Here is a 24,706-nt window from a genome sequence, read left to right as displayed (position 1 = left end):
CTTGGAAGCAAAAGAAAGCTGGGGAAATTGCATTAATATTTAGGGAAGACTTTCTAAGAGTTAGACACCTTCATCACTTAATGGTAAAAAGCTCAACCCACCAGAAACAGATGCTAAACTTACATGCATTTAATAAAGTAGCCTCGAACTATAAATGGGAATATCAACCGAATTGCAGAGAGAAATAATTAAATCTATTATCATAGCAGATTCAACACTCAATTATTGATAGCCCATTATATTGATAACCCACTGTGTCAGGAGCCCTTCTCCAAGTCGTTACTGAATGTAAGAAACTGTAAGGTTATGGGGTGCCAATATTGTCTAATGGATGTTCAAAGTGCTAAATTAAAGTATGAAAGACCTAAGAAAGCACAAATAAAAATAGCTATAATAACACCCTTGGCAAATCTGAAAAGCTTGTGAAAGGAACATGAGTGGGTTTTTTTTCAGAAGTTATAAAATTTTTCAACTGTTAGCACTGCCTCAAGAAGAGAGGGGTATAGGTGAGGGAGCCGCATCCGGTACGGAGGCAAAGAGGCGGGAAATGTGAACATTTCTTTAACATTTGCTCAAAAACCATTTATTGAATACTTACTACGTGGAAGAACTCTATTAATTACCAGCCCGTTCAGCTCTTGAGTTCAAATAACGTCAAAATCAAATGATTTCTTAAAAGTAATTCATATTCTTAATTATTACTAAAAACTTTTAGACAAATCGACGTACTTATGGGAAGAGAAAACGGGCAACACAGAACTTGGGCTCAGGCAGCGAGGACAGCTATGAGCAGTCGGCGGGGTCCTAGGGCAGCCACGCAAAGGCTCCATCCTACAGGCGGAAATGTGGTCAGCTATGCTGGTGCTCGGAAGGGACCCCAGGGGCGCTTCTGCGCAGGCGCGTGCCGCCTAAATTTACCCAGGAACCGACCAAAGTTCTCTTTTCGGTCTCAGACATGGTGAGTGCGGGTGCGTCTTGGATTGTTGCTCGGGTGCAGTCCAGGTGGAAGGATACTGAGCACCTTAGTCACTTTAGAGTATTTTCGCAAGTATTAGAGAATGGTTGGGTTTAAAACACGGGCCTTCCAAGAATTTTTTTAGGGCTCAGAGAGGGCGAAGTATTACTCAGCGTTTTCTGCAGATCTCGCGTGCTCAATTATCCCTTCTAATTTTATCTAGGCTTCTTCCTGAGAGGCAGGCCTCGAGATCCGATGGCCCGATTTCATAATCCCTCAAAAAAGCCGCGCCAGTTGGTGTTTTTTTTTCCTTACTCAATATTTTATGGCTCAAAATCTATAGAGTATAGTTACTTTGAAGATGTAGTAAGTTTTAATTGGGACTTGATGGGAATTTACTAAATCCTTTTTTTTTTTTTTTTTTGGTAGTCGTCATGACCTACTTAAAATCAGTTTAGTACTGTCTCGATCACAAAGAGCCAGATCAGAAGTGCGGGGAACTAGAACAACATCCTAATTTCTGAGATCTTGGTGCAAACGAAGAAACTGAGACTAAATAAAAAGCTGGAGATTAGCTAAAGGAACTACTTCCTTGGTAAATTGAATAACCTTTGGAGTGTGTAGAGGTGCTTTGAAACCTCAGTTTCTACGATTAGTAAAACTTCATTAAAGAACTTAACTGCAAATTATGGGCTAGGTATTTATTTTTAATGCTTCACTTGATGCTACATATAAACCTTAAGTTGTCCTGAATTGGTAAACTTGGATATTATGTGCTGTTTATATTACTGAACTCTTAAGTGAAAGGTAAGCAACAACAGATAAGGGTAATAATTTTTTGGGTCAATGATGAGCTGGCATGTATTCTGAATCCGAAGTTGATTATTACTATTTTAGCTCTAGAATTACTCTGAGACCTGAAAAATTACCCGAATCTTTACAAGGGCTTTAGTGCTTAAAGTAGTTGTGTGGCAAGATGAAATCATAGTGAAAAATTCAGATGTATATTGAATATATGTACTGAGATCAAGCATTAAAATAAGAACAGGTATGAAATCACTGCTTTTTTGTTTTGAAAGGGCACACCGCAGAAGGATGTTGTTATCAAGTCAGATGCACCTGACACCCTATTGTTAGAGAAGCATGCAGATTATATTGCATCCTATGGCTCAAAGAAAGACGATTATGTATGTATGATTTTATGTTGAAAGTTGATTTTGTTTTGAAGTGAGACTATTATTGATAAGCAGTTAGTAGGTCAGTAATGGCCCATGTAAAAATGGTAACTCCTGCATGCCAAAGCACTGAAGATCCCTCTTTGAGTTGCGTTCAGTGTGCCTTTGATATCAGGTTGAGGGTACATCAGAATTAATGATGATCCTTAGAAGATTTGGCAGACAAAATAGATTCCCACCTGTCCAGATTTGTAAAAGGTTTGAGGTACAGAAGAAATTTGTACTTTTGTGGGTATTACTTTCAAGGTCTGTGATGTGTTGGCATGTATTACCTGACTATATGGCTGATGTGTAATAACACTTAGCTCTAGAATTACGCTGAGACCTTGAAAAAGTTTTTACCTTAAGTTTCAAACCTTGAAGAATAGTTTTTCTCTCTGGGGCAATCTTAGAAAACGGTAATGAACAACTCAACTGAAAGTAAATATTTTTCCCAATAGTGTCCAGACACAATTAATTGACTGTCTTGGCTAGTTTTGATGAATTTGTGACTTAGTTGTTTTACGTTCCCATAACCTTATTATGGAGTTGTTACGGACCATGTTTTTTTCCTTGGATGACTCAAAGGTTAAGTCTTGTCTTGACTTATTCCATCTTTTTTTATCTACTGTTACCAACCTATTATTTAAACCCTGAATTTGGATTCACAGACTAAGACCACTCACCTGATTCAATACCTTAAAATGTAACACATTGTTGATTATGGGAAAGATTTATTTTTCGACTCTGTTCCAGTTTTTATTTCTCTTTGATGTGCTGCTGTTGGCGGTTTTATCTTTTGCAATCCTTGGCCATTTTGGCTTTCAGGTAGTATCATTTACTACTGTATCATTTACTAATAGATAATAGATGGGCTTTGTACATACTCCATGTATTAATAGGATAGATATCTAATAAATATGATGTAGGTACTCTGAAAAATATTCTCTCCAAACTTGGTATCTTTTTCACTTCTACTTCTGGTTGGTCCTTCGGAGACATTGAAGGCCTGTTTGTATTGTTAGTCACAGGTGAATTTATCATGTGCCTCTCAGATACTATCTCCCCACCAAATTTGAGAGCCACAAATTTAAAATCCGTACTGGTGATAGTAGGGTCAATATGTGTGGCTAGTTAGCTTTGCATGTTCTGTAACTTTAACCCTGTGTTAGTTCAAACTGGCACATTAAGTCATTGTGTATTTTAGGAATACTGTATGTCTGAGTATTTGAGAATGAGTGGTATCTATTGGGGTCTGACTGTAATGGATCTCATGGGACAACTACATCGGATGAATAGAGAAGAAATTCTGACATTTATTAAGTCATGTCAACACGAGTGTGGTGGAATAAGTGCTAGTATCGGACATGATCCTCATCTTCTGTATACTCTAAGTGCTGTCCAGGTAAATATTTATTAAAATTATACCAGTCTTGGTAGTGTATTCTCTGGTTTGAGAATGGAGAAACTAATTAGATATTAGGAGCATGACAAATTGGTGCCTGTGTCAAAAAAGTTTCTCTTATCTCTTCAAATGAAGCCTGTATTCTACAAGGTCAATGATGTGATGGCATGTATTAGCTGAATCCAGAGTTGATGTAAATTGTAAAATTACACTGAGACCTTGAATGGTAAAAGGTTTTTGTTCTATGTAAATAATTTGAAACTCACCAAGTAAGAGTTAAATGTTGATTTTCACATGAGTGAAGATCCACAATTAGGGGTTTAAATTAGACAAGTTAGTGTATTTAAAAGTCTTAGAATGCTATGGTACAATTTATATGTAGGAAATGAATGCTTTGTTACCAGTTTGGGTTTGTTGATAATGCCTGTGGCATAGTAGAAGATAGTCTGCATGTTTGTTTGACTATTTAAAATGTAGTTGAGGAAGAACATCATTAGAAGAAACTTAGCAGTGTTGAAGAGGTATTTACTTAAATTGTTTTGTTTTTGTTACAGATTCTTACTCTGTATGATAGTATTAATGTTATTGATGTAAATAAAGTTGTGGAATATGTTCAGAGTCTACAGAAAGAAGATGGTTCTTTTGCTGGAGATATTTGGGGTAATGTCATTCTAAGCCATGCTACCTAAAATAATATTATTAAAGTCTGTTTTGGTGTTTATTGTAGTGATAAGCTTTGTTGAAAAATTTTAAGTACAATGAGTTGAAGGTTTTACTAGTAATTATGAGGAGACTTAAGTTTTTGATCTTTTCAGGTCCCACTAAGCAGCTGGTCTAACTGAAGTTAAATGGTCTGCTGGAAGTTCCAGCATGCACTGTGCTAGTTATGTCAGCATACAGGAGAACTGGAACAGAGGGGGCCAGTCTAAAAGATGAGGTAGGTGAAATTTTTTTCCCCAGGATTTGGTGGCTTTGTAAAGTTTTTTGCAAACTATTTACTGACAAGGGAAAAATAATCAAAAAACTTTACAAACTTACTGGATATTTGAGTGGAGGGAGGGAATAGTACTATACTTGATAAATGTAGATCATCTCTGCTTTAGGGATGAATACAGTGCAGGCCGGAGAGACCAGCTGCTTCATGGGATGTGAAAATCCACTTTTATATAATAGGGTAAGTTCATTGTCGTTATTAGGAATTGAATGGTCCTTTTGATTTTGTGTTAGGTTATCTTCCCTTTCTGGGCATTCTAAGCAAGTTAAGATAATTTACTGTATTTTTGATATAACAATTTTCTAGTTCTTGGTTTCCTTAGAAGTGATTATACTTCAGATTTAGCTTTCCTCCTGGTGTCTTAAAAGTAAATATTAAGCTTGAACTCTTGGAAATTTATGTTAGCTCTGCAGTTTGTTGTTAAGTTGCATTATATATTATTAGGGTAAGATGCCTCTGATAGCACTTAATGTTTTGATTTGATTCCATTTTCTTTTAGGAGAAATTGATACAAGATTCTCTTTTTGTGCGGTGGCAACTTTGGCTCTTCTGGTAAGTTTTAAATATTGTATTGAAATAATTAAGTGCCCATGATTATTCTGGAATTTAATAGGCTTTTTTTTTTTCCTGTTTGTAGGGGAAGTTAGATGCTATAAATGTGGAAAAGGCAATTGAATTTGTTTTGTCGTGTATGAACTTTGATGGTGGATTTGGTTGCAGGCCAGGTTCTGAATCCCATGCTGGGCAGGTAATTTATTAATACAGATTAAAATCATCAATTTTGAAGGGATAACTAGTAAGATACACTGTAAAAATATTAATAGCAGTTTCAATGTCTGTTATATATGAATGAACTTAATTTAAATAAACTAATGTGGGATTTTACATAAGGATTGCTTAAAAGCAGATAAAGGAAGGCATTTTTACAATAGTTTCTTTTAAGTAGATCCTGTTCCCTACATATCCTGAACACCTATTTGCTTGTGCCATAGTATCTGTAAATAGTTGCCAAATAAAACTTGCTTTTGGGGCACCTAATTGGCTCTTGTCCATAGAGCATGTGACTTGTGATCTTGGAGTTGTGAGTTTGAGTCCCATGTTGGGTACAGAAATTACTTAAAATCTTGAAAAAAAAATTGGTTTTTAGCCATGAAGAAATTTTAACAATAGTATTTCACTGCAGAATAGGATTTTAGAATTAGTATGTTTGGATTTGTTCAGATAGGTCATATTTACACGTTTGCAATTCTGACTTTTTAATAGAAACCAAGTTTTTAGGCACAAACTGGCTTTTTTTAAATGGAGTAGTTTTTATCACTGTATTACTATTGAAAAATTATTATATATATGTACTTTATGTCTGTAATTTTAGATCTATTGTTGCACAGGATTTCTGGCTATTACTAGCCAGTTGCATCAAGTAAATTCTGATTTGCTCGGTTGGTGGCTTTGTGAACGACAGTTGCCATCAGGTGGACTCAATGGAAGGCCAGAGAAGGTATAGTTTAAGATAACACTGTGTTCTAATAGCTTTATAAGTGTTATAGATTTTTCTAAATTGTTCATGAGTTTTTGTCTCTCCATCATCATTGAAATTTTTGTTGTATCTCCTAAAAAATGCCCGTGGCAAAAAGTAAAATTAGAATTGAGATGCTGTTTAATTATGGTATTCATTTAAAAGACTCTTGAAGAAAAGATGTGTACGCTATCTCTGATGCCATTTCTTCTGGTCTTATCCTGAAGTAAAATCTGGAATTATCTGAGGGAAGACAAAAAAATGGCGAATACTCTTAGATTTAAAATGTATTTGTATTCGGACATAGTATATGATGTCTGAAAGGGTCTTTTTCCCTGTCCTGAGGCCTTGTATATTGCAGGGATTAAAATGAAGCTATTTATTTAAACTTTTAGTTCTAGACCTATACCAGGGAAAATCAGTCATGCATTAAAAGATTGTTTCTATTTGGGACCCAAAGAGGGCTGTTTTTTAAAAAATTCTTCTAATGCTTATTTTTGAGAGAGAAACAGTGGGGAGGGGGTGCAGAGACAGAGGGAAACACAGAATCCTAAGCAGGCTCCAGGCTCTGAGCTGTCAGCAGAGAGTCCAACATGAGCTTGACTCTGAGATCATGACCTGAGCTTAAGTGGGACACTGAACTGGGCCATCCAGGTGCCTCCACTCCATGTCTACTTAACATGTGTGAAAGGACAAATAACTTAGCAAATCAGTGACTTTTAAAAATTATGCTATAAAATGTTTACAAGGAAAGGGAATCAAGTTTTCCTTTATAGTTTGTGTTTCTTTAGTTATCACACATTATTCTCTAAATCAGGTCTGTAAGTGCCAGATGGTAAATATTTTTAGCTCTGTAGGACATACAGTCTTGTTGCAACTACTAATTACCCTGAAGAGCAGGTTTTAAGACTGTATTTTAAAAACCACTTATGCATATAAAATCTTTTGGGGTGCCTGTGTGGCTCAGTCAGTTGAGCATCCAACTTCAGCTCAGTTGGATCTCACAGTTTGTGGGTTCAAGCCCCGTGTTGGGCTCTGCTAACAGCAAAGCTTAAAAACAAACATTGTAGTCTAGATAATGACTTAAGGGCTGTAACTTGCTGGATCCTTGACCAAAAATAATAGGGCATGGTGGTGCTTTTGTCTAGATTACTGGATTTTTGTTTAGCTTTGCTTGCTCAATATTTATGAATAAGATAAGGGGTTAGGGAAGTACCCACACAAGTGGTTTCTAGTTAGTTAAGGTCCAGTGAAAAACCTGGACAACCTCGGACAATTAGAAAATGGGTCAGGGTGGGGACTGCCAAGAATCCATATTTAAAGTGTAGAAGAGCTTTTAATAGACCTATGAATCACCCACTGATTATGTTGAAATGAGTTTTCATTCGAAGGTGAGATGTTCTGTCTGCATATTGTAAACCATGTGACCCATATTTTGAGGAGCTGGGCTTGAGGTTATTTTTAAGCAGGTCTGTACTCACCTGGAAAACATTTGTTGAAAATGCTCTACCTAGGGAAACAGAACATTACCATAAGGGGCATTCTTTGCAGATAAAATAGAAGTACAGGTCTAGTTGTCACTGAGTATCAGAGCTCTGAAACATTTAGCATGGGTTATCTGTGGATTGAAATGTTTGGGTTTTTCCCAGTGATTTTCTTTAATTCTAAAGATATGTCAGTATATCCCTTAACCTCCCCCACCCCATGTTTGGACTAGAGAATAAAATTGTGGCTAATCTCTGGCTTTTTTTCCCCCTCCTAGTTACCAGATGTATGCTATTCGTGGTGGGTGTTGGCTTCCCTAAAGATAATTGGAAGGCTTCATTGGATTGATAGAGAGAAACTACGAAGTTTCATTTTAGCATGTCAAGATGAAGAAACAGGAGGATTTGCAGATAGACCAGGAGATATGGCAAGTATATTTCTGACATCTTCGTGTTGTTACATTTTCAGTGTTGCTTGAGTTACTTTTATGTTTCCAGGCATTTCCAGACATAGAAATAGGATAATACTCAACTTTTCTGATAATGTTTGAGAAAAGATGGATATACAACATGGTTACAGAAATTTCTCATCACTTAATTGTCAAAAAATTACTGTAGGGTAAAGGTCCTGTGTTAAGACCAGAATTTGAAGTCATGATTTTTATTATACATATATATTTTTGGGTTTTTTAAAAATATATATTTACTTTTGAGAGAGAGCATGAGAGAGGGGGGACACAGAATCCCAAACAGGCTCCAGGCTCTGAGCTGTTAGCACAGAACCCTACAAGGGTTCGAACTCATGAGCTGTGAGATCATGACCTGAGCCAAAGCTAGATGCTTAACGACTGAGCCAGCCAGGTGCCCCCATCACTTTTATTTTAGAAGACCTTAAGCATTTATACAGTGGGATCCAATATAACTTGTTTAGAAGTAGAGTTTTAGACGTTTTCATTTTTTAATACTCTAAATTCTTATTTTTTAAATAGGTAGATCCTTTTCATACTTTATTTGGAATTGCTGGATTGTCACTTTTGGGAGAAGAACAGATTAAACCTGTTAGTCCTGTTTTTTGCATGCCTGAAGAAGTACTTCGGAGAATGAATGTTCAGCCTGAACTAGTGAGCTAGACTTTGATGGAGATGTGAGACATTGCTTAGTATAGTTTTGCCATCTTAACATTTCTGTAAAGTGCTTATCAAACTTAAAAATGACTACTGTGTTACTATTTTGTATATGAATTGTATTAATTTTAATAAATTATGTACTTATACATAATGTAAAATAAAGATCTTTATCTTCAGCTCCAGATTACCTTCTGCAATGCTGTTATTCTGAGTACAGTAATTTCTTTCTGCTTCAATGTATTTATTTGTATGTTTCCTTAACAGCAAGCTCAATTTAAAGAACTATTTAAAGAAGTCTTGTGTTCTACTTGATTTTCCCATGCGCTTCTTTCACATTATATAATAATGGCTAATGTAAAATGATCTATGTCAATGAGAATGTGAATTGATAAAAATTGATAAACCCATATATGAATTACAAGATACACAAGAATAAATGCTTTTAACATTTGGAACTGTTTAAGTTTATGGCTACACTGAATTGGTCACTAATTTAGATAAATGGTGCACTTCATTTTAGAGTAGGATTGTCATCTGGGTATACTTTACTCTCAACATTTTGTCAGTGCTAGCTACTTTCCAAGAAAGTGTTGGCCGTCAAGGAAATGGAAGTTGATAGTTGACGCAATATTTTTTGAACCTGTATTTTCAGAAAGATGTAAGCAAGACCAATGAATAGTCCATGAGAGTTTTACATTCTTGGTGAAAATAAAAGTATGGAAGTAGAAATTTTCTCAAGTATGTTGGCAATATTCTGTATTAATAGTCCTTTTAAGAATAATGATTAGTGGGGTTCCTAGCTGGCCCAGTCAGTTGGAGCATGTCACTCCTGAGGTGGTGAGTTCAAGCTCCACATTGGAGGTAGAGTGGATAGTGATGGTTTACTTAGACCTCATTCGCCAGTGTCCATTTTAACATCTTGATGAGAAAAGGGTGCCTAACATGAGATTGTTGAAGTGATGCTATTTTGATAATTTGAAGAGTTTAGGGTGAATTGCCTCTATTTTGATCTTGAAAGTTTGAAATCATATAGAATATAATCTTATTTAAGTGGTATCACTGGAAGAAAGGAATTTTGAGGACTCAAGTCATTCCATGTGGGTGAACTAGGCTGTAAGCCTGGTTTATTGAGCTAGCAGCAACTGCATGATTTCAGTAGTTATTACATAGTTGACACACAATGTATTAGTTTCAGGTGTACAACACAGTGATGTCACAAGTCTGGGCTTGAACCCACAAACCATGAGATCATGACTTGAGCTGAAGTCAGATGCTTAACCGTCTGAGCTACCCAGGTGCCCCTGTTCAGTAATGTTTTTGAGTGACTATCTTCTAGTAGTATCCAGAGTATTTTTCTCAATCCTACCTTCTCTTTGAAGTTGCAGTACTACTATTTCCATATTCAAGAAAAGTAAATAGCCCTGAAAGTCATTTGTTGCGAAGCTGGAGTCTGTTCTTAATTAGTTTCATACTTAAAACATGAGAAATTGAGAACTGTCGGAGAGATACCTCATCCATTCTTGACCTGGCTCTTAGGGCACTGTTTATATAATGCCTCACTTACTGGGTGAGGGGCCATCTTGTGATAAAAGCCTTATGGATATTTAAGCTGTAGGAGGTTCATATCTCTTTTCTGTGTTTTGCTATAGAAGCAATGTTAGATGGACTGGACGCTGAATTTGTGCCCACCATCAGGCGTTGAGTGTCCAGTGATGGGCAGTTTGCAAATTTAGAATTAACTAAAGTGTATTTGAGGGTATGTGGGAAATGTTAAAAAGCACCAAAAGCCTTTAGTGAAATAGTGCTGTGGAGAATACTGGGGCTACCAAATTGGATGGTCATCGATGGGCTCTGAACCATTAGGTTCGGCTGATCCCTGCGGGAGAGCAGTGCCTGACAAGCTCGAAGCCAAATCCTGCGGGAGGGGAAGGCCCGGGGCACCGGTGGTAGTAGAATCCGGGTGTGGATGGGAAAGCGGGAGCTCGCTGCGCCTGCGCGCGGAGCTCCGGTCTTTTTCTGAGCCGCTTCTGTGCCTCGGAGCGGTTACGGGCTGCTCTGAAATCCCACACTTCTGTCTGGAACAATTTGTGAGAATGCTGAGGCCCCAGGTGTCGTCAACCTCGTCTTCTGCCCCTGGGGCTTCCCCCGCACTGGGAAAGGCTCCCGGTCTGGGTCCTCGCTATAATTTCGGACTCCAGGAGACTCCTCACAGCCGCCCGTCGGCGCTGCCCTCTGCGTCCACCCCTCCAGGCACGTCTGGAGCCGCTGGCGACCAGAGCAGCAGCACCAGTCTCCCTGACCGCCCGCCCCGCACCCCGCCGGCACAAGGCAAGGAGTGTGGGTTCCCGGGTCAGCCAGAGGCCTGCAGCTCCTGGGGGCCCGGGGGGCGGGGGTGGGTGGTTACCACAGAAATTTCAGTTGGGATTTGGCTGGCGGGTGAGAGTGGGGTGCTCTAGGAATCTGAGTGACTGAAAGGCTGAACTGTTCAAATTGGTTTTATTACAAGGCCGCGATGGTGACTGGCTCATTTTTGAGGAAGTGAAGTAACATCCGGTGTAAACCGCCCCCGCCCAAAGTATATGACACATGATAGAATACGTGCAGCAGTTTGGTGATAGGAATGCTAAACCTCTTGGCTCCTAAACTAGGATAGGATGAAGATAGATTAATTTTTTTAAATGTTTATTTTTGAGCGAGCGAGAGAGGGAGGAAGAAGCCCAAGCAGGCTTCCCGCTCAGCTGTCAGCGCAGAGCCCCATAAGGGGCTCGAACCCACGACCTGAGACCATGACCTGAGCTGAAGTTGGAGGCTTAACCAACTGAGCCACCTAGGTGCCCTGAAAACAGATTAAATTTGGCATTAAATATAATTCAGTTGAAAAGTATGTTTACATATTTTTAAAAATGTATGTTCTTCAATACGAGTTCGACGTATTTATATTCGGACACCTCTCCCTTCATGGAAAAACCATCACGGTTTTTCACATGCTATTGCAACACAAAGATAAGGCAACAAATGCCAAATCCAGTGTCACTTTTTAGTTCGTCGGTGTTCAGTGTTCCTGACCAGTCTTCTCTTAAGCTCTTAATTGGGCTTCCCTAATTCTACTCTTACTGTTTTTCTGTTACCTCCCAGAGAACTGCCTTGTTCACCTTTATCAGTTCCCAAATTATGGTTTGTCTTTAGAGGTTTATTTTTTCCCTAGGCCACTTCTTGGATGGCATTATCAGCACCACTCAGATCGCAACAATGCGGCAGGTTCCTATGTCAGATTTCTTCTCAAGTTTCTAGTTGGAGACCAGTGGACACCTCAGACTCCCTGTGTGACTAATTGAATTCATCTCTCTGCCGTTCCTTGACTTGCTTCTTTTATTTGTCTCAATCCTCTAAGACTTCCAACGGTTCCCTCACTTTGAACATCCAGACAGTTAACACGTCCTGTTTTTGTCTTTTTAATCATTCTTTTCCTGTCTATCTCTGTGCCACTACAGGCCCTCATTATTTTGTGTCTGAATTATTGCATCAAGTTCTGGCTTTGGTGACTGGATACGTGGTGGTGATAAAATGAGGTTTGTAGGAGAAGCAACATTTAGAGGGAAAATGAGTTCTGTGACGGACATGTTGAATGTGAAGAACCTCTAGGATATGCATATACTCACTCTAAGGCAATTGAATGTATGGATCTAGCACTAGGAAGAGAGACCTAGGAGAGATTCAGATTTGAAAGTTGCCAGTGTATTTGAGGCCAATAAAGAAGATACAGCAAAAGAGCGGTTTAAGAAATTGGAGGGCGACCAAACAAGTTTCAAGAAAGGTCTTAAAGTCGAAAAGTAACCTGAGAACAAAAAACAGCTCTCTTGTCTCCAGTTCCTGGTAACCTGAGTTCCTTTAAGTCTAGGTAGTAGAACACACTTTGTCCTGGTTCTATCCATATACACTTCTCTATGATGATATCCTTATGCCCTGTCTATATTTTTGCAAATATTTTATCAAGTTTCTCAAAGTATCCTAGTTTGAATGTATCATCCAGTCCCTACTGGCACCCATATATAGGTCTTACCCTATGGTGGATATGGGGAGACACTGCAGAATTGCAAGAAAGGAGATAAATGGTGAGATTTCTGTTTTGGACAGATCCCTGGTGATGATGTGAAGAATGGATTAGAGAGGCGTAATACTAGAGGCAAGAGGAACAATTAAAAGAGACTTGCCGAGGGCCTGCAGAGGATATGGCTTAAAATGGGCTAGTAGGAGTGGAGATGGAGAGAAATTTTAGTGGTTTAAAAAAAAGATTTACAAGACTTACGGATTTGGTGTTAGGGTTGATGAAAGAAAAATTAAGAATGATTCTGACAGGGTACAAGATGTTACAGTTGAGCAAACTCGAAATAAAGAATAAATTTTGAGGGAAAGATAATGAGTTTATTTTTGGACCTTTAAAAGTTCTGGAAAAATATCTAAAAGTTTATATCCAAAAGAGACTGAGGGCCACACAGATAGAACTTTTTGTGATGACAGAAATATTTTATATCTCTGCTGTCTAATATGGTAGCTGGTAGCCTTCTGTAGCTTTTGAACATTTATGTGGCTAATGTGACTAAGTAGGAGAACTATTAATTTTAGTTATTTTTGGTTTAATTTAAATAGTCACATGTGGTCAAGAGCTACTGTATTGAACAGTGCAGGTATAGACCTAAGAATGGTTTTTGCATTTTTAAAGGGTTGAAAAAGTAAAAGAAGCGTATCATTTTGTGACATGTGAAAATTATGTGAAATTCAGATTTCAGTGTCTGGAAATAAAGTTTTATTGAAACATAGCCATGCTTATTCATTTACTATTGGCTCTGGCTCCTTTCTCAATATGTTGTCTGAGTTGAGTAATTATGATAGAATGGCTCACAAAGCCTAAAATATTTACCATCTGGATCTTTATTAAAGAGTTTGCCAAACTGTGGTACAGTGTAAGAGAGGAGGTAGGGCTGTGTATGAGGGTCGAGGGTTATAGATAACTAGAAATAGACATTAATAGAAATTATGATAATAGATGAGATGCCTAGAGAATATGTATAATGCTAATTTGTGGGTGAAGATGAAAAAGTGTGGAACCTTGGGAAGCCAGCAGTTAAGAGGCAGAGGAAAAGGATTCTGGCAAAGGAAACTAAAAACAAGTGGTTTAAGGAGAATCAGTTGTCATGGAAGTGGAGAGGAGTAGTTACAAACAGAGGCAGGGAGGGAGGCAAACCACAGGAGACTCTTAAATATAGAGAACAAACTGAGGGTGGACGGTGGGTGGGGGAGAGGGAAAACGGGTGATTGGCATTGAGGAGGGCACTTATTGGGATGAACACTGGATGTTGTATGTAAGCCAACTTGACAACAAATTATATTAAAAAAGTTTTTTTTAAAAAGGAAGTGGAGAGCAACAGGAGAAAAGAGCCCCAATATATACATTTAAGAACTTCTATATGCCAAGACACTCAGCTAGGCTGTTTATGTGCATTCTTTCTAATTTTATGACAATACTGTAAAATAGGTAATATATCAGTAAGAAAGTTCCTAAACAGGGAAATGAATCCAAATGAATTTAAAACTGTTGGAGTGCCTGGGTGGCTCAGTTGGTTAAACATCCAACTCTTGATTTCAACTCATTATGATCTCCGGGTTCATGAGATTGAACCCTACGTTGGGCTCTGTGCTGCTAGTGCCAAGCCTTCTTGGGAATCTCTGTCTGTCTCTGTGTCTCAAAACAAACAAACAAACAAACAAACATTTAAAAAGTTGTTAAAACTCTTATACTATTTGCATGGGAGGAGAGAATTTCAATGAAGTTAAATCAATCCAGGAAAAGAAGTCTCATAATGGCTATACAAAGTAAACATCTGGTATATTTGAAGATTAGAAGGTAGTTTGTGATTTTATCAAGAATAGTGTCAGCTCGTAGAAGCATATTAGCAAGCACTTTTCCTTATATTTTAGTACCAGATTATTTATCAATAATGCCATTGTTTGTTGTAACTGACTATATTTTGAAAAGTCATTATCTGATAAAGTTTTATAGAAAGTTAGCATGATATAAATTATAGTGATTAAAACATCATTGTATAATTCTGAATCTTTAAAAACTGATATTTCATTTTTCAAATTTAGGTTCATATTTTGGAAACAAAAGATCTAATGCAGAAAACATATTTGCATCAAATTTTACTTTTGGTACAAGCTCATCTTCTGCACGAGATAGGAATTATCCTCGTATACTAAAAACTCCATTGCCTGCTGGAAATCCCCAGAGATCAGGTTATAAGAGTTGGACACCACAGATGGGATATTCAGGTAAAATGAATGGAATGTTGATGTAGATGACCTTTTGAAACTTTTTAGGGTTTGTCAATTATAAATTAGGGTGGTTAAATTCATTTGAGATTATTTGTAACTGATAATGGACAACTGAAAAAAGTACATCAATTTACCTATGCCATAATTTGAGGTTAAGTTAATGCTATATAGTTCCCGATATTATTTGTTAATATATGCAGGTCTGCATTATTTTAACTATTCTGACAAAGTAAATGAAAGAGAAAACTCTTTTATACATGATATTTATTTAAATCTAGAAATTGGTCCTGCTGTTACTATCCTGTGGGTTTTTTATACTTAAATTTTAGTTTTTACCTAAATCTACTACTCTTGAGAGGAAAATGGATGAAATAAGTCTTCATGTATAAGCATTCTTTAAGGCACATGCAGTGGAATTGTGTGGATATAGTATTTGTGAATGTATACATTTACAAGATGATGACAAATTGTTTTTCTAAGTACTTCTATCAGTGTACACGATTACGAGCAACGTATGAGAGTTCTTGTTGATTTACGTCCCCTCCAACATTTAATATTGTCAGACTTCTTACTATTTAGCAGTCTAGCAGTTGTAAGATACTACCTAACTGTAGTCTGAATTTGCAGATCTGGTTATTAATGAAGCTGATAATCTTTTGTTTTTGTTTTTGTTTTTTAAGTTTATTTATTTATTTTGAGAGAGATGGCGCATGTGTGCTACGGGGCAGAGAGAGTGAGAATCCCAAGCAGGCTAGTGTCCTGTGCAGGGCTCAAACTCACAAACCTCTAGATCATGATCTGAGCTGAAATCCAGAGTTGTACACTTAACTGACTGAGCCACCCAGGCACCCGAGGCTGATTACCTTTTGTGTGCTTTTTGAACATCTAGTTTTCATTTTTTTGTGAAATGACTGTTTATGTGTTTTCCCCATTTTTACTTAGGTTTATTCTTCTAGATTTGTAGAAATTCCTTATATATTCAGAGTACATATTCCTTTTGATGAGTACATTTATTGTGTATATTTCCCTTAGGTTTGTGACTTCTTTCCTCCTTTTATTATGATGTTCTTTGATGAACAGAAGTTCTTAATTTTATACATTTTTAAGTAAATGTTTTGTCTCCACTTGTAAAGAATATCTTTTACAATTGTAAATATGTATAGTTTATATATGTCTATTAGGTCATTTTTTTTTTTTCTCTGTGCCCAATGTGGGGCTTCAACTCATGACCCTGAGGTTAAGAGTCACATGCTCTACTGACTGAGCTAGGTAGGTGCCCCTGTTAGGTCATTCCTTTAATTTTGTTGTTATGTCATATGTTATGTTATATCACTGAAGATTTTTGTAGAGGTATGTTAAAATCTCCCATTATGATTGTGGACTTGTCTATTTCTCTAGTAGTTTTGTTAATATTTTGTTTTGCATATTTTGAAGCTCTTTCATTATTTTTAAAAATTTATTTTGAGAGCAAAAGAGTGCATGCATACATGCATACAAGCAGAAGAAGAACAGAGAGAGAGAGAGAATCCTAAGCAGTAAGGCAGAGCCAGACATGGGGCTCTAACCCACAAACCATAAGATCATGACCTAAGCTGAAATCAAGAGTCAGTCACTTAAGCAACTAAGGGGTGCCTGGGTTTCTTAGTCAGTTAAGTGTCCTACTTTGACTCAGGTTCCCGAATTGGGCTCAGTGCTGATGGTGTGGAGCCTGCTTGGGATTCTCTCTCTCTCTCCCTCTCTCTCTCTCTCTTTCTCTCTTTCTCTTTCTTTCTCTCTTTCTCTCTCTCTCTCTCCTTCTCATTCTGGCCCCTCCCCTCCCCCACATGTGCTCTCTTTCTCTCAAAATAAACAAACTTAAAAAAATATGTATATATCTTATACTTCCAAACTTTTAGCCTAAGGCCTTTTACATGGTATTTCCTATGCTTAGAAACTCTTTCTTCCCCTCTTCATATAGTTAACTCTTATTATTCCTCAAGTCTAAGCCTAGATGTTATTCCTTTCAGAAAGCTTTGTGTGATACTGTAAAATTAGCTTGAGTCTCCTTGCTATGTGCTCCCATTTCACTTTGCATTTTACTAATAATATTGGTACTTTAATTGTCCTTTTTCTCTCAAGCACTATGAAAGCAGAGACTATAGCAGTCTGGATCCAATCTGAAGATAGAACCATACAGTGATTTATTTTTTTAAACTTTTTTTAAAATGTTTTATTAATTTTGATACAGAGAGAGACAGAGTATGAGAGGGGGAGGGGCAGAGAGAGAGAAGGAAACACAGAACCGGAAGCAGGCTCCAGGCTCGGAGCTAGCTGTCAGCACAGAGCCTGATGTGGGGCTCGAACCCACAAACGTGAGATCTGACCTGAGCCGAAGTCGGAGGCTTAACCGACTGAGCCACCCAGGCGCCCCCCATACAATGATTTAAACAAGGGACATTTAACATAAAAATTATAAAATTATAATAAAAGGGTCACTATAGGATATACGAAAACTCTGTTAGGTGCCCTAGGGCTGAGAGGAGCCCGAGAGGTCATACTTGGAAACAGCCCCTTTCCAGGAGCCATCTCCAAATCTGGGGTATAGATCTCCTTGGAGAAGGTGACGTTGAACCTACTGAATAGCAGAGGATACAGATTGGCTAGGAAAGAGCTAGTCCACTGCCCCCCTGGGGAGTGGTGCTAATAGGGCATTTAATGTTTATCTTTGCTCTTGGCAGATTAGATACTCACAGTGTTGTTGACCAGGTCATTCTTATTAAGAGGATGTTCATGATGTTGATCCCGTGCATATCTTTGACACCATGACTGCTTTGTTCATAAGTCTATTAAAAAAGCACTGGGGTGACTGGGAAAAGAGGCTAATTGAAGTCCACATAGTTAATCATTTTGTCTACCTGATAATTAAGAGTCTCCTCTGTAGTAGATGCCCCTTTAGTGGGCATTCATTTACATGAGATGCAAATATTTTCAAAGTTTATGCCCATTCAAAGAGGTCCAACTGCATACATTTTCTCCAGCTTTCCTTGTTTCTTCCAGTCTTGTTTCTTTCGAGTCCCTGACTACATCATTACCAACTGCTTATGAATGAGTCTAAATCTGTACGTCTGGTATAGTACTATCTCACTCCAGACATGGTAGACAACCAAATGTACTCCTCAAAGTTCTGCTTATATGAAAGATCAAAGTGAACAAAAAAACAAAAAAAAACTTGAATGAAAGAGTAATGCATATCAACTGTCTCAGTGAAAGAGGAGTTTCATAGCAAAAAAGCAATGGAGAAAATAAGGAAAAGATTGTCTACACAAAAGCAGAAATCTTTGAGATACCAAATCAAGCTTGGTAGCAACTATCAATCATTGTAATTGATTTATAAAATTTTCATAAACAGATGAAAAACATTAAAGTTTAGTAAAACCTGTATAAAGACATAAATATCTCAAAAGAAAATATAGAGGGGAGCCTAGGTGTCTCAGTTGGTTAAGCATCCAACTTTGGCACAGGTCATGATCTCATGGTTCATGTGTTCAAGCTCCAGATTGGGCTCTGTGCCAGTAGCTCGGAGCCTGGAGCCTGGAGCCTGCTTTGGATTCTTTGTCTTCCTTTCTCTCTACCCCTCCCCTGCTAGTGCTCTGTCTCTGTCTCTCTCTCTCAAAAATGAATAAACATTAAAAAGAATTTAAAAATATTCTTAAAAAAGGAGGAAAGAAACCTCAGAATTAAGAAAAAAGAATTTCTTTAAAAAATATAGAAAACAAATGGATATATTAAGTTATGTTCAATTTTGACATTTTCAGATACAAATTTAAGTATCAGTCCATTAAATTACCTACTACTACTACTACTACTACTACTACTACTACTACTAATACATTTCAGAAGTTAATAATGGTAAATATACAGTAAAATTGGTTTATCTCAAGTACTACTGATGGAATTAAAAATTGGGAGAAAAAAATCAATACAGGGGTGCCTGGCTGACTTGGTCAGTAGAGCATGTTGTTCTTGATTTCCAGGTTGTGGGTTTGAGCCCCACATTAAGTGTAGAGATTACTTAAATAAATTTAAAAAAATCAATATAATTCTGAAAGAAATTTGGCAATATATATGAGATCCTTAACAAATGGTGGTTTTCTTTTATTCCAGTAATTGACTTATAAGGCACTAGAATGCTAATCATATTATTACTTACAAAAGAGAGATGACAGGGTAAGCATTCTTTTAGAAGTTTAAAGGAGATATCTTCTGAGTCTACTGAATTTCCACTGGAAGTTGGTGTTTATTTTCCAATTAAAAATAGGAAGGTCATATTTTATTGCAGAGCTTAAAATGACTTCATAGATCTAATATAAACTCGGTCATAATGTATAATGTAGCTTTCAGATGAAAGAGAATTCTGAGATCGAGACACAGTAAAGTTTTGAATGAACTCTTAAGTTAATGACTAAGATAACATAAGTGGATAATTTTGTAGACATTGTAATAGAAGAGTAGAAAAAAGGAATCTAGGTCAGGAAGGGAAAAGAGAGGGGAGAGGGTCTATTGAAAGATTGACAAGGGAATCAAAGGTAAATTTGCTTTTTGACAATAAAATTTTAGAGTTTTTTTAATTCATGGACAATGTCCCATATTTAAATAATTTCATATACCTTACACAAAACCCGTTCTATGTTATTGCATTTAATTCTTATAACAACTTTGTGGAAAAAGGTTTGCTATTTCTGGTTTACAGATGAAGAAATGGTAGCTTTATTAAGGTTAAACAACTTACCTAAATATTCATTGTTTGGAAGGCATAGATTTCAAAATCTGTTATATATGTGAAGCTTAGGAGCATCGGATCTGGAGCCAGGCTGCCTGTGCACTAATTCTGACTCTACTAGTTCCACCCATGTGTCGGTTTCTTTATAAGTAAATGGAGTAAATAATGGTATCTATTTGATAGAATTGTGACAACTAAATCAATCCAAATAAAGAATTTAGAACATTCTTGATACATTAAAGTATCCAACATTACACATATAATACACAATACATATAATTGGAGTTTATAGTTGTATAATATTTTTTATGAAACTCATCCATATATATATAATCCCATTTGATTCTTTCAGCCAGTTCTTGAGTTGGGCAGGGCAGTTATTATATTATACCTTGTAATTTTCGATTATGTATTATGCAGTAATTTGCTCAAATTCATATAGCTTTTAGATAATGGATAAATGATCTAGATTTACTGATCCCAAATTCAGTGTTCCTTCATAACTGCATTCCAATAAATGTGACATAAGACAATATATAATTTATATCTAATTTTGAAGTTTTGGAAAAATACTTTGAGAATTAACATTTTTATTTGGTCTGGATATGAAAGCTTGTTTTTTGATGAGGACAAAAAGTTATTTTCTTGCATATTAATAGCTGTGTCCTGCACTTGGTGCTTTGAGATCTTATAAGGAAAGAATGAGAACGTACTACTATTAACATTTGTACTTTTTTTTTTTTTATAAAATTTTTAGCAGCTACCTCCTCATCTGCAGCATCAATACATTCCCCATCAGTTATTGTAGCTGTTGTAGAAGGGAGAGGACTTGCCAGAGGTGAAATAGGAATGGCAAGTATTGATTTAAAAAGCCCGCAAATTATATTATCTCAGTTTGCAGACAACACAACATATGCGAAGGTAGGTATTAATAAGACTCTTAGAAAATGGTTGACATAGTCAGTATATGCAGATTTTCAAGTCATTACTTTCCTATTTAGTTTACTTTTTCGTGGAATAAAGGTAATTCACAATGTACCAATGTAGATTACTCTGAATTAAAATTGTTTTATATCTGATTTTAATTTTTTGAATATATTTTGTCCTAAAAATGTAATGTGCTGTGCTGTTACTTAAACATTTCAAATTACTGTTAGTTTCTAAAATTAACATCTTCAAATGAATAATTCCTGGTCTCATTCCCAAGACTATATATTAATAGTGCCATTTCCAAAGAGTTGTTTCCACTGAACAGTATTTGAATTTTATTTTCCAATGTTCAGGAAAACTGCTTTTTTAGGTCAATCATAATTTAACTTCTTCTTGCCTTCACATCCTATCACTTGTCATTAATTTGGGCCACTGGCCTGTTGTCATGGGAATTTCTGTCCCTCAACCAGGTAGAAGTAATCTGCTTCTAATCTTTATATTCTAAAAGTTATTTGACCCAATTACTATTATTAAAAATACATATGCTATGTTATTTTTAGTGTTTTATTCTGCTGTTTTCCTTTCCCTAATTCCTCTTTATGGTTTCCCAATACATAGGTTTCCTTTTCCTATGAGTAATTAATGTTTTAATATACCTAAAAGCCTACATGATTCTAGTACTGCATGCTGACTTTATCTCTGGGTATTTAACATTTTTATGCAATAAAAAAAATAGGAAAAAAGGCTTTTTTAAAAACAGGAATGTTTGGCAGATTAATTAAGAATTTCTGTGTATAGAATAGCTCTAAGAAATGTAACTATATTGTGGAAAGAATGAGTTGTAACACAGGTGTTTCTCATTGGTGTTTTTATACTGCTCAACTTCTAAGCTGTACCAGTGTGACCATATTGATTAAATCACCATAGTTACACTATTGAATGTGCGTATGTTTTTTATGGAGATAGATAAAATACTGAGCAGAAAAATTTATTTTAAGGCATCTTAGGAATACATATTTGATAAGTTCATTAATGTTTTAGCTGAGAGCTGTTACAAATTATTGTGATTTAATCTATAGCTGTGATTTAATATTGTGATTTAATTTATATTTATTAATTTAAATTATAGTCTGTTTATGATATTTTATGTTTATAGTTATATAGACTATGTTTAATATATCACTATTGGATATATATTTTAACTGAAATATATAATTAGAAGAATTGTAATTTTGTGTAACTGTGAATTAATTTTAAATACTTATCTCTTAGAAAAATATGTCACTTATTTGGCTGTATAGAATCCCAAGCTTACATTTAAGACATTATTTATTCAAATGATTTTAGGTGATCACTAAGCTCAAAATTTTATTGCCTTTGGAAATAATAATGTCAAATACTGCTTGTGTTGTGGGGAATTCAACTAAGCTTTTTACTCTGATCACAGAAAATTTCAAGGTAAGTGATTTTTATTCTCAATGGTAATACTCAAGATCTTACTTTATTTAAAATCCATTCTATAATGGCGTTCTGGAGAACAATAATTTAACTTTCTATTTACCCTAAAGTACTAACTAAATACAAGTCCTAAGCTATGGGACTATTAATACATAAAATAAAAATGACAGGGCATCTACATTTGATTTGGCACCCTGATCTACTTAAATTTTTTTAACGTTTATTTATTTGTGTGTTTGTGTGTGTGAGAGAGAGAGAGCAAGTGCAAGCGAGTGAGCCTGGAGCCTGAGGTGGCAGAGGGGCAGAGAGAAGAGATAAGGAGACACAGAATCTGAAGCAAGCTCCAGGCTCTGAGCTGTCAGCACAGAGTCCCATGTGGGACTCGTACCCATGAACCGCAAGATCATGACTTGAACCTAAATTGGACAGTCAGCTGACTGAGCCACCCAGGCACCCCTTGATCTACTTTAAACAAAAGGGAAAATATTTCAGATAATAAGGAGGTTTTTCTGAGTATACAGGAGGTAGACCCTTAGAGGAAAAAGCAAACAACCTGGATTTCCTACGTATAGTTTTGTGGAAACTAGTTATTGTGCTGCCAGACTAGTTGAAATTGAGGTTCTTGTTGTAAGAAATAGCACTGTCAGCAAGTAACTTTCCTCTTAGAGAATTTGATCTATATTACATGATCGTTTCAGCTTCCCTTGGTAGCCTGTACTCCTCAGTTAGCCTACTGCTCTAAAGAAGCCTCCATTTTGGGACTATGACAGATAAGTGCTCTGAAACTTTATCCAGTGAATGCAGTCCCTTGAAGCTAGAACATTTCCACCATGCAGTTTATCGCTTTCCTCTAGCAAATGTTTTGTGGATTGAGGGCTGTAGTTCCCTAACCAAGTAGGTAGCATTGCAGTTGGAATAATGCCTCAGGAGTGCAAATTATTTCAGAATCTACTATGGTTATGTTTGTAGCCTTATCTTTAACACATTTGGCATCAAGCTGTGATTTAGGGTCCAGTGAGTTCTTTATTCTTCTTAATATATTCAACATCTGCAATCATTTAAGATTTCTTGTACTCTTAGAGATCCTGTATAGTCAAACTGTCTTTGACTTATTGCTAGAAATGGCCCCTACTGTAAATCTTTTGTTTCTATTATATAGATCCTTTACCTGTTATCTCTTTTATTCATTACTTCCAACTTCTTCTCATCACCTTTATTTATGTATACTTTTCTAACTTTTGTTATTTTGCTCTGCTTAAAGCATTCCAGGTGTTTGGGTTATAAGTAACAGAAACTCAACTTACACTAGCTAAAGCAAAAAAACAAAAAACAAAACTTTATTGGCTTATGTAACTGAGAACCCAAATGAATGGTTGGATAGATCTTATCCCCTACTCCCATCTCTACCACAATCTTTTTTTTTTTTTTAATTGTAGACAGGTTACCTCTGTGAGTCTTAATATGTTTATGATGGCTCCAGATTGATGTCATCTCAGCTTAGCCAGCTTAGAGAAATAATATATTCTTACTTCTAGTGTCCACATATAAATTCTAGGGAAGGACCCCAATGGGTCCTGCTTTATTCATATCCCCACATGTTAGGCTAATCACTCTTTCTCAGGGTAGGAGCACTCTGATTGACTAATTCCTGCTCATTTGCCCTCTGTGGGGCACAGAGCACTGTACTTGACTGTCCTACCAAAACCACCTGGAATGTAAGATAGATGAACCCTTCAAAGGCAAAAACAACATCCATTTACTACACTTGAGAAGTAGGATAGGATGATAGTATGGCAGAGTGCTTAAGAATAGAGGAGTCAGACTGCTTGTTTCACATCTTGACTGAGTGACCATGTGCAAGTAAGTTACTTCTTTAAGTTTATTTCATCAATAAAATAGGGACAATAATCTACCTTTTGGAGAATTGGTATTTTATGTAAGATAATTAGATAAGGTAATTAGATAATTGATAAGGTTACTTTGGGCAAAATCCTAAAGAAATGAGAGAGAGGGAATCATAGAAGTATTTGGGGTAAAAGTATTAACTTTTCAATATATTTTTCAATATCATCATTATCATCATCATCATCACCACCATATTTACCATAAAAAAATCTTTCATTAAACAAGAAGCAATAAGAAGTGGAAGAACTTTGTTGGCAGAGAAATCTGGATTCAAGTCTCATCTCTGGCATATATCATCATATGTATATATGATATTAGAAAAGCTACTTTTTAGAATTTACCTGTAAGACAATTATAGTTAATATAAGACTTGTAGCGTATTGTGAAAGATTAATGGAAATAACTTGGTAGATAACAAATTCCCTACCTCCACATTTTTTTTTCTGTCTTAGAGCCCTTGCATAGTCCATTGTTATTATATTACCTTTCTTACCTGTTATCTTTATTCAAAGTAGGTAAACCTTTTGTTCTACAATTTCATGCTTTTTTCCTCCTACTTCTTAAAAAAAAGTTCCATTATCTCCTTTTCTTTATTCTAAATAAATTCATCCCATGTAGGTAGCATC

The 24,706-nt window shown here is 36.3% G+C and overlaps 2 protein-coding genes and 3 non-coding genes across 7 annotated transcripts in view; all 5 read left to right on the top strand.

The window, feature by feature from the left end:
* The first annotated feature begins 880 nt into the window (after positions 1 to 880).
* RABGGTB (Rab geranylgeranyltransferase subunit beta) lies at positions 881 to 9,428 on the top strand. 3 transcript variants are annotated; one of them, XM_029947658.1, is made up of 10 exons: positions 881 to 958; positions 2,035 to 2,142; positions 2,926 to 2,997; positions 3,377 to 3,574; positions 4,129 to 4,234; positions 5,068 to 5,120; positions 5,206 to 5,316; positions 5,941 to 6,066; positions 7,847 to 7,996; positions 8,558 to 9,428. In XM_029947658.1, the coding sequence occupies exons 1-10, from the start codon at positions 956 to 958 to the stop codon at positions 8,696 to 8,698; spliced, it is 1,068 nt and encodes a 355-aa protein (XP_029803518.1). In that variant the 5' UTR covers positions 881 to 955; the 3' UTR covers positions 8,699 to 9,428. The 3 variants fall into 3 exon arrangements, with proteins under 3 accessions (XP_029803518.1, XP_029803519.1, XP_029803520.1); XM_029947659.1 differs by lacking the exon at positions 2,926 to 2,997; XM_029947660.1 differs by lacking the exon at positions 881 to 958 and adding an exon at positions 1,385 to 1,550 and having other exon boundaries at positions 2,035 to 2,997.
* Positions 1,797 to 1,875, top strand: LOC115300580. The gene has a single exon (XR_003912744.1). It is a non-coding gene; the product is annotated as a small nucleolar RNA SNORD45 (small nucleolar RNA).
* On the top strand, positions 2,436 to 2,518 carry LOC115300582. Its single transcript, XR_003912745.1, has one exon. It is a non-coding gene; the product is annotated as a small nucleolar RNA SNORD45 (small nucleolar RNA).
* LOC115300579 lies at positions 3,724 to 3,795 on the top strand. The gene has a single exon (XR_003912743.1). It is a non-coding gene; the product is annotated as a small nucleolar RNA SNORD45 (small nucleolar RNA).
* A 1,360-nt stretch (positions 9,429 to 10,788) lies between the features above and the next one.
* Positions 10,789 to 24,706, top strand: part of MSH4 (mutS homolog 4) — an 86,398-nt gene continuing 72,480 nt past the window's right edge. Inside the window, exons 1-4 of the mRNA XM_029948461.1 lie at positions 10,789 to 11,023; positions 14,843 to 15,025; positions 20,548 to 20,708; positions 22,065 to 22,175. Of these exons, the coding sequence (XP_029804321.1) occupies positions 10,789 to 11,023; positions 14,843 to 15,025; positions 20,548 to 20,708; positions 22,065 to 22,175 (690 nt within the window). The remainder of the gene's footprint in view (positions 11,024 to 14,842; positions 15,026 to 20,547; positions 20,709 to 22,064; positions 22,176 to 24,706) is intronic.

The sequence above is a fragment of the Suricata suricatta genome, chromosome 8, assembly GCF_006229205.1.
Source record: "Suricata suricatta isolate VVHF042 chromosome 8, meerkat_22Aug2017_6uvM2_HiC, whole genome shotgun sequence".
In the NCBI taxonomy this organism is placed as follows: Eukaryota; Metazoa; Chordata; class Mammalia; order Carnivora; family Herpestidae; genus Suricata; species Suricata suricatta.
The sequence above is the reverse complement of the archived record's forward strand: the minus strand, read 5'-3'. Positions and strand labels throughout refer to the sequence as shown.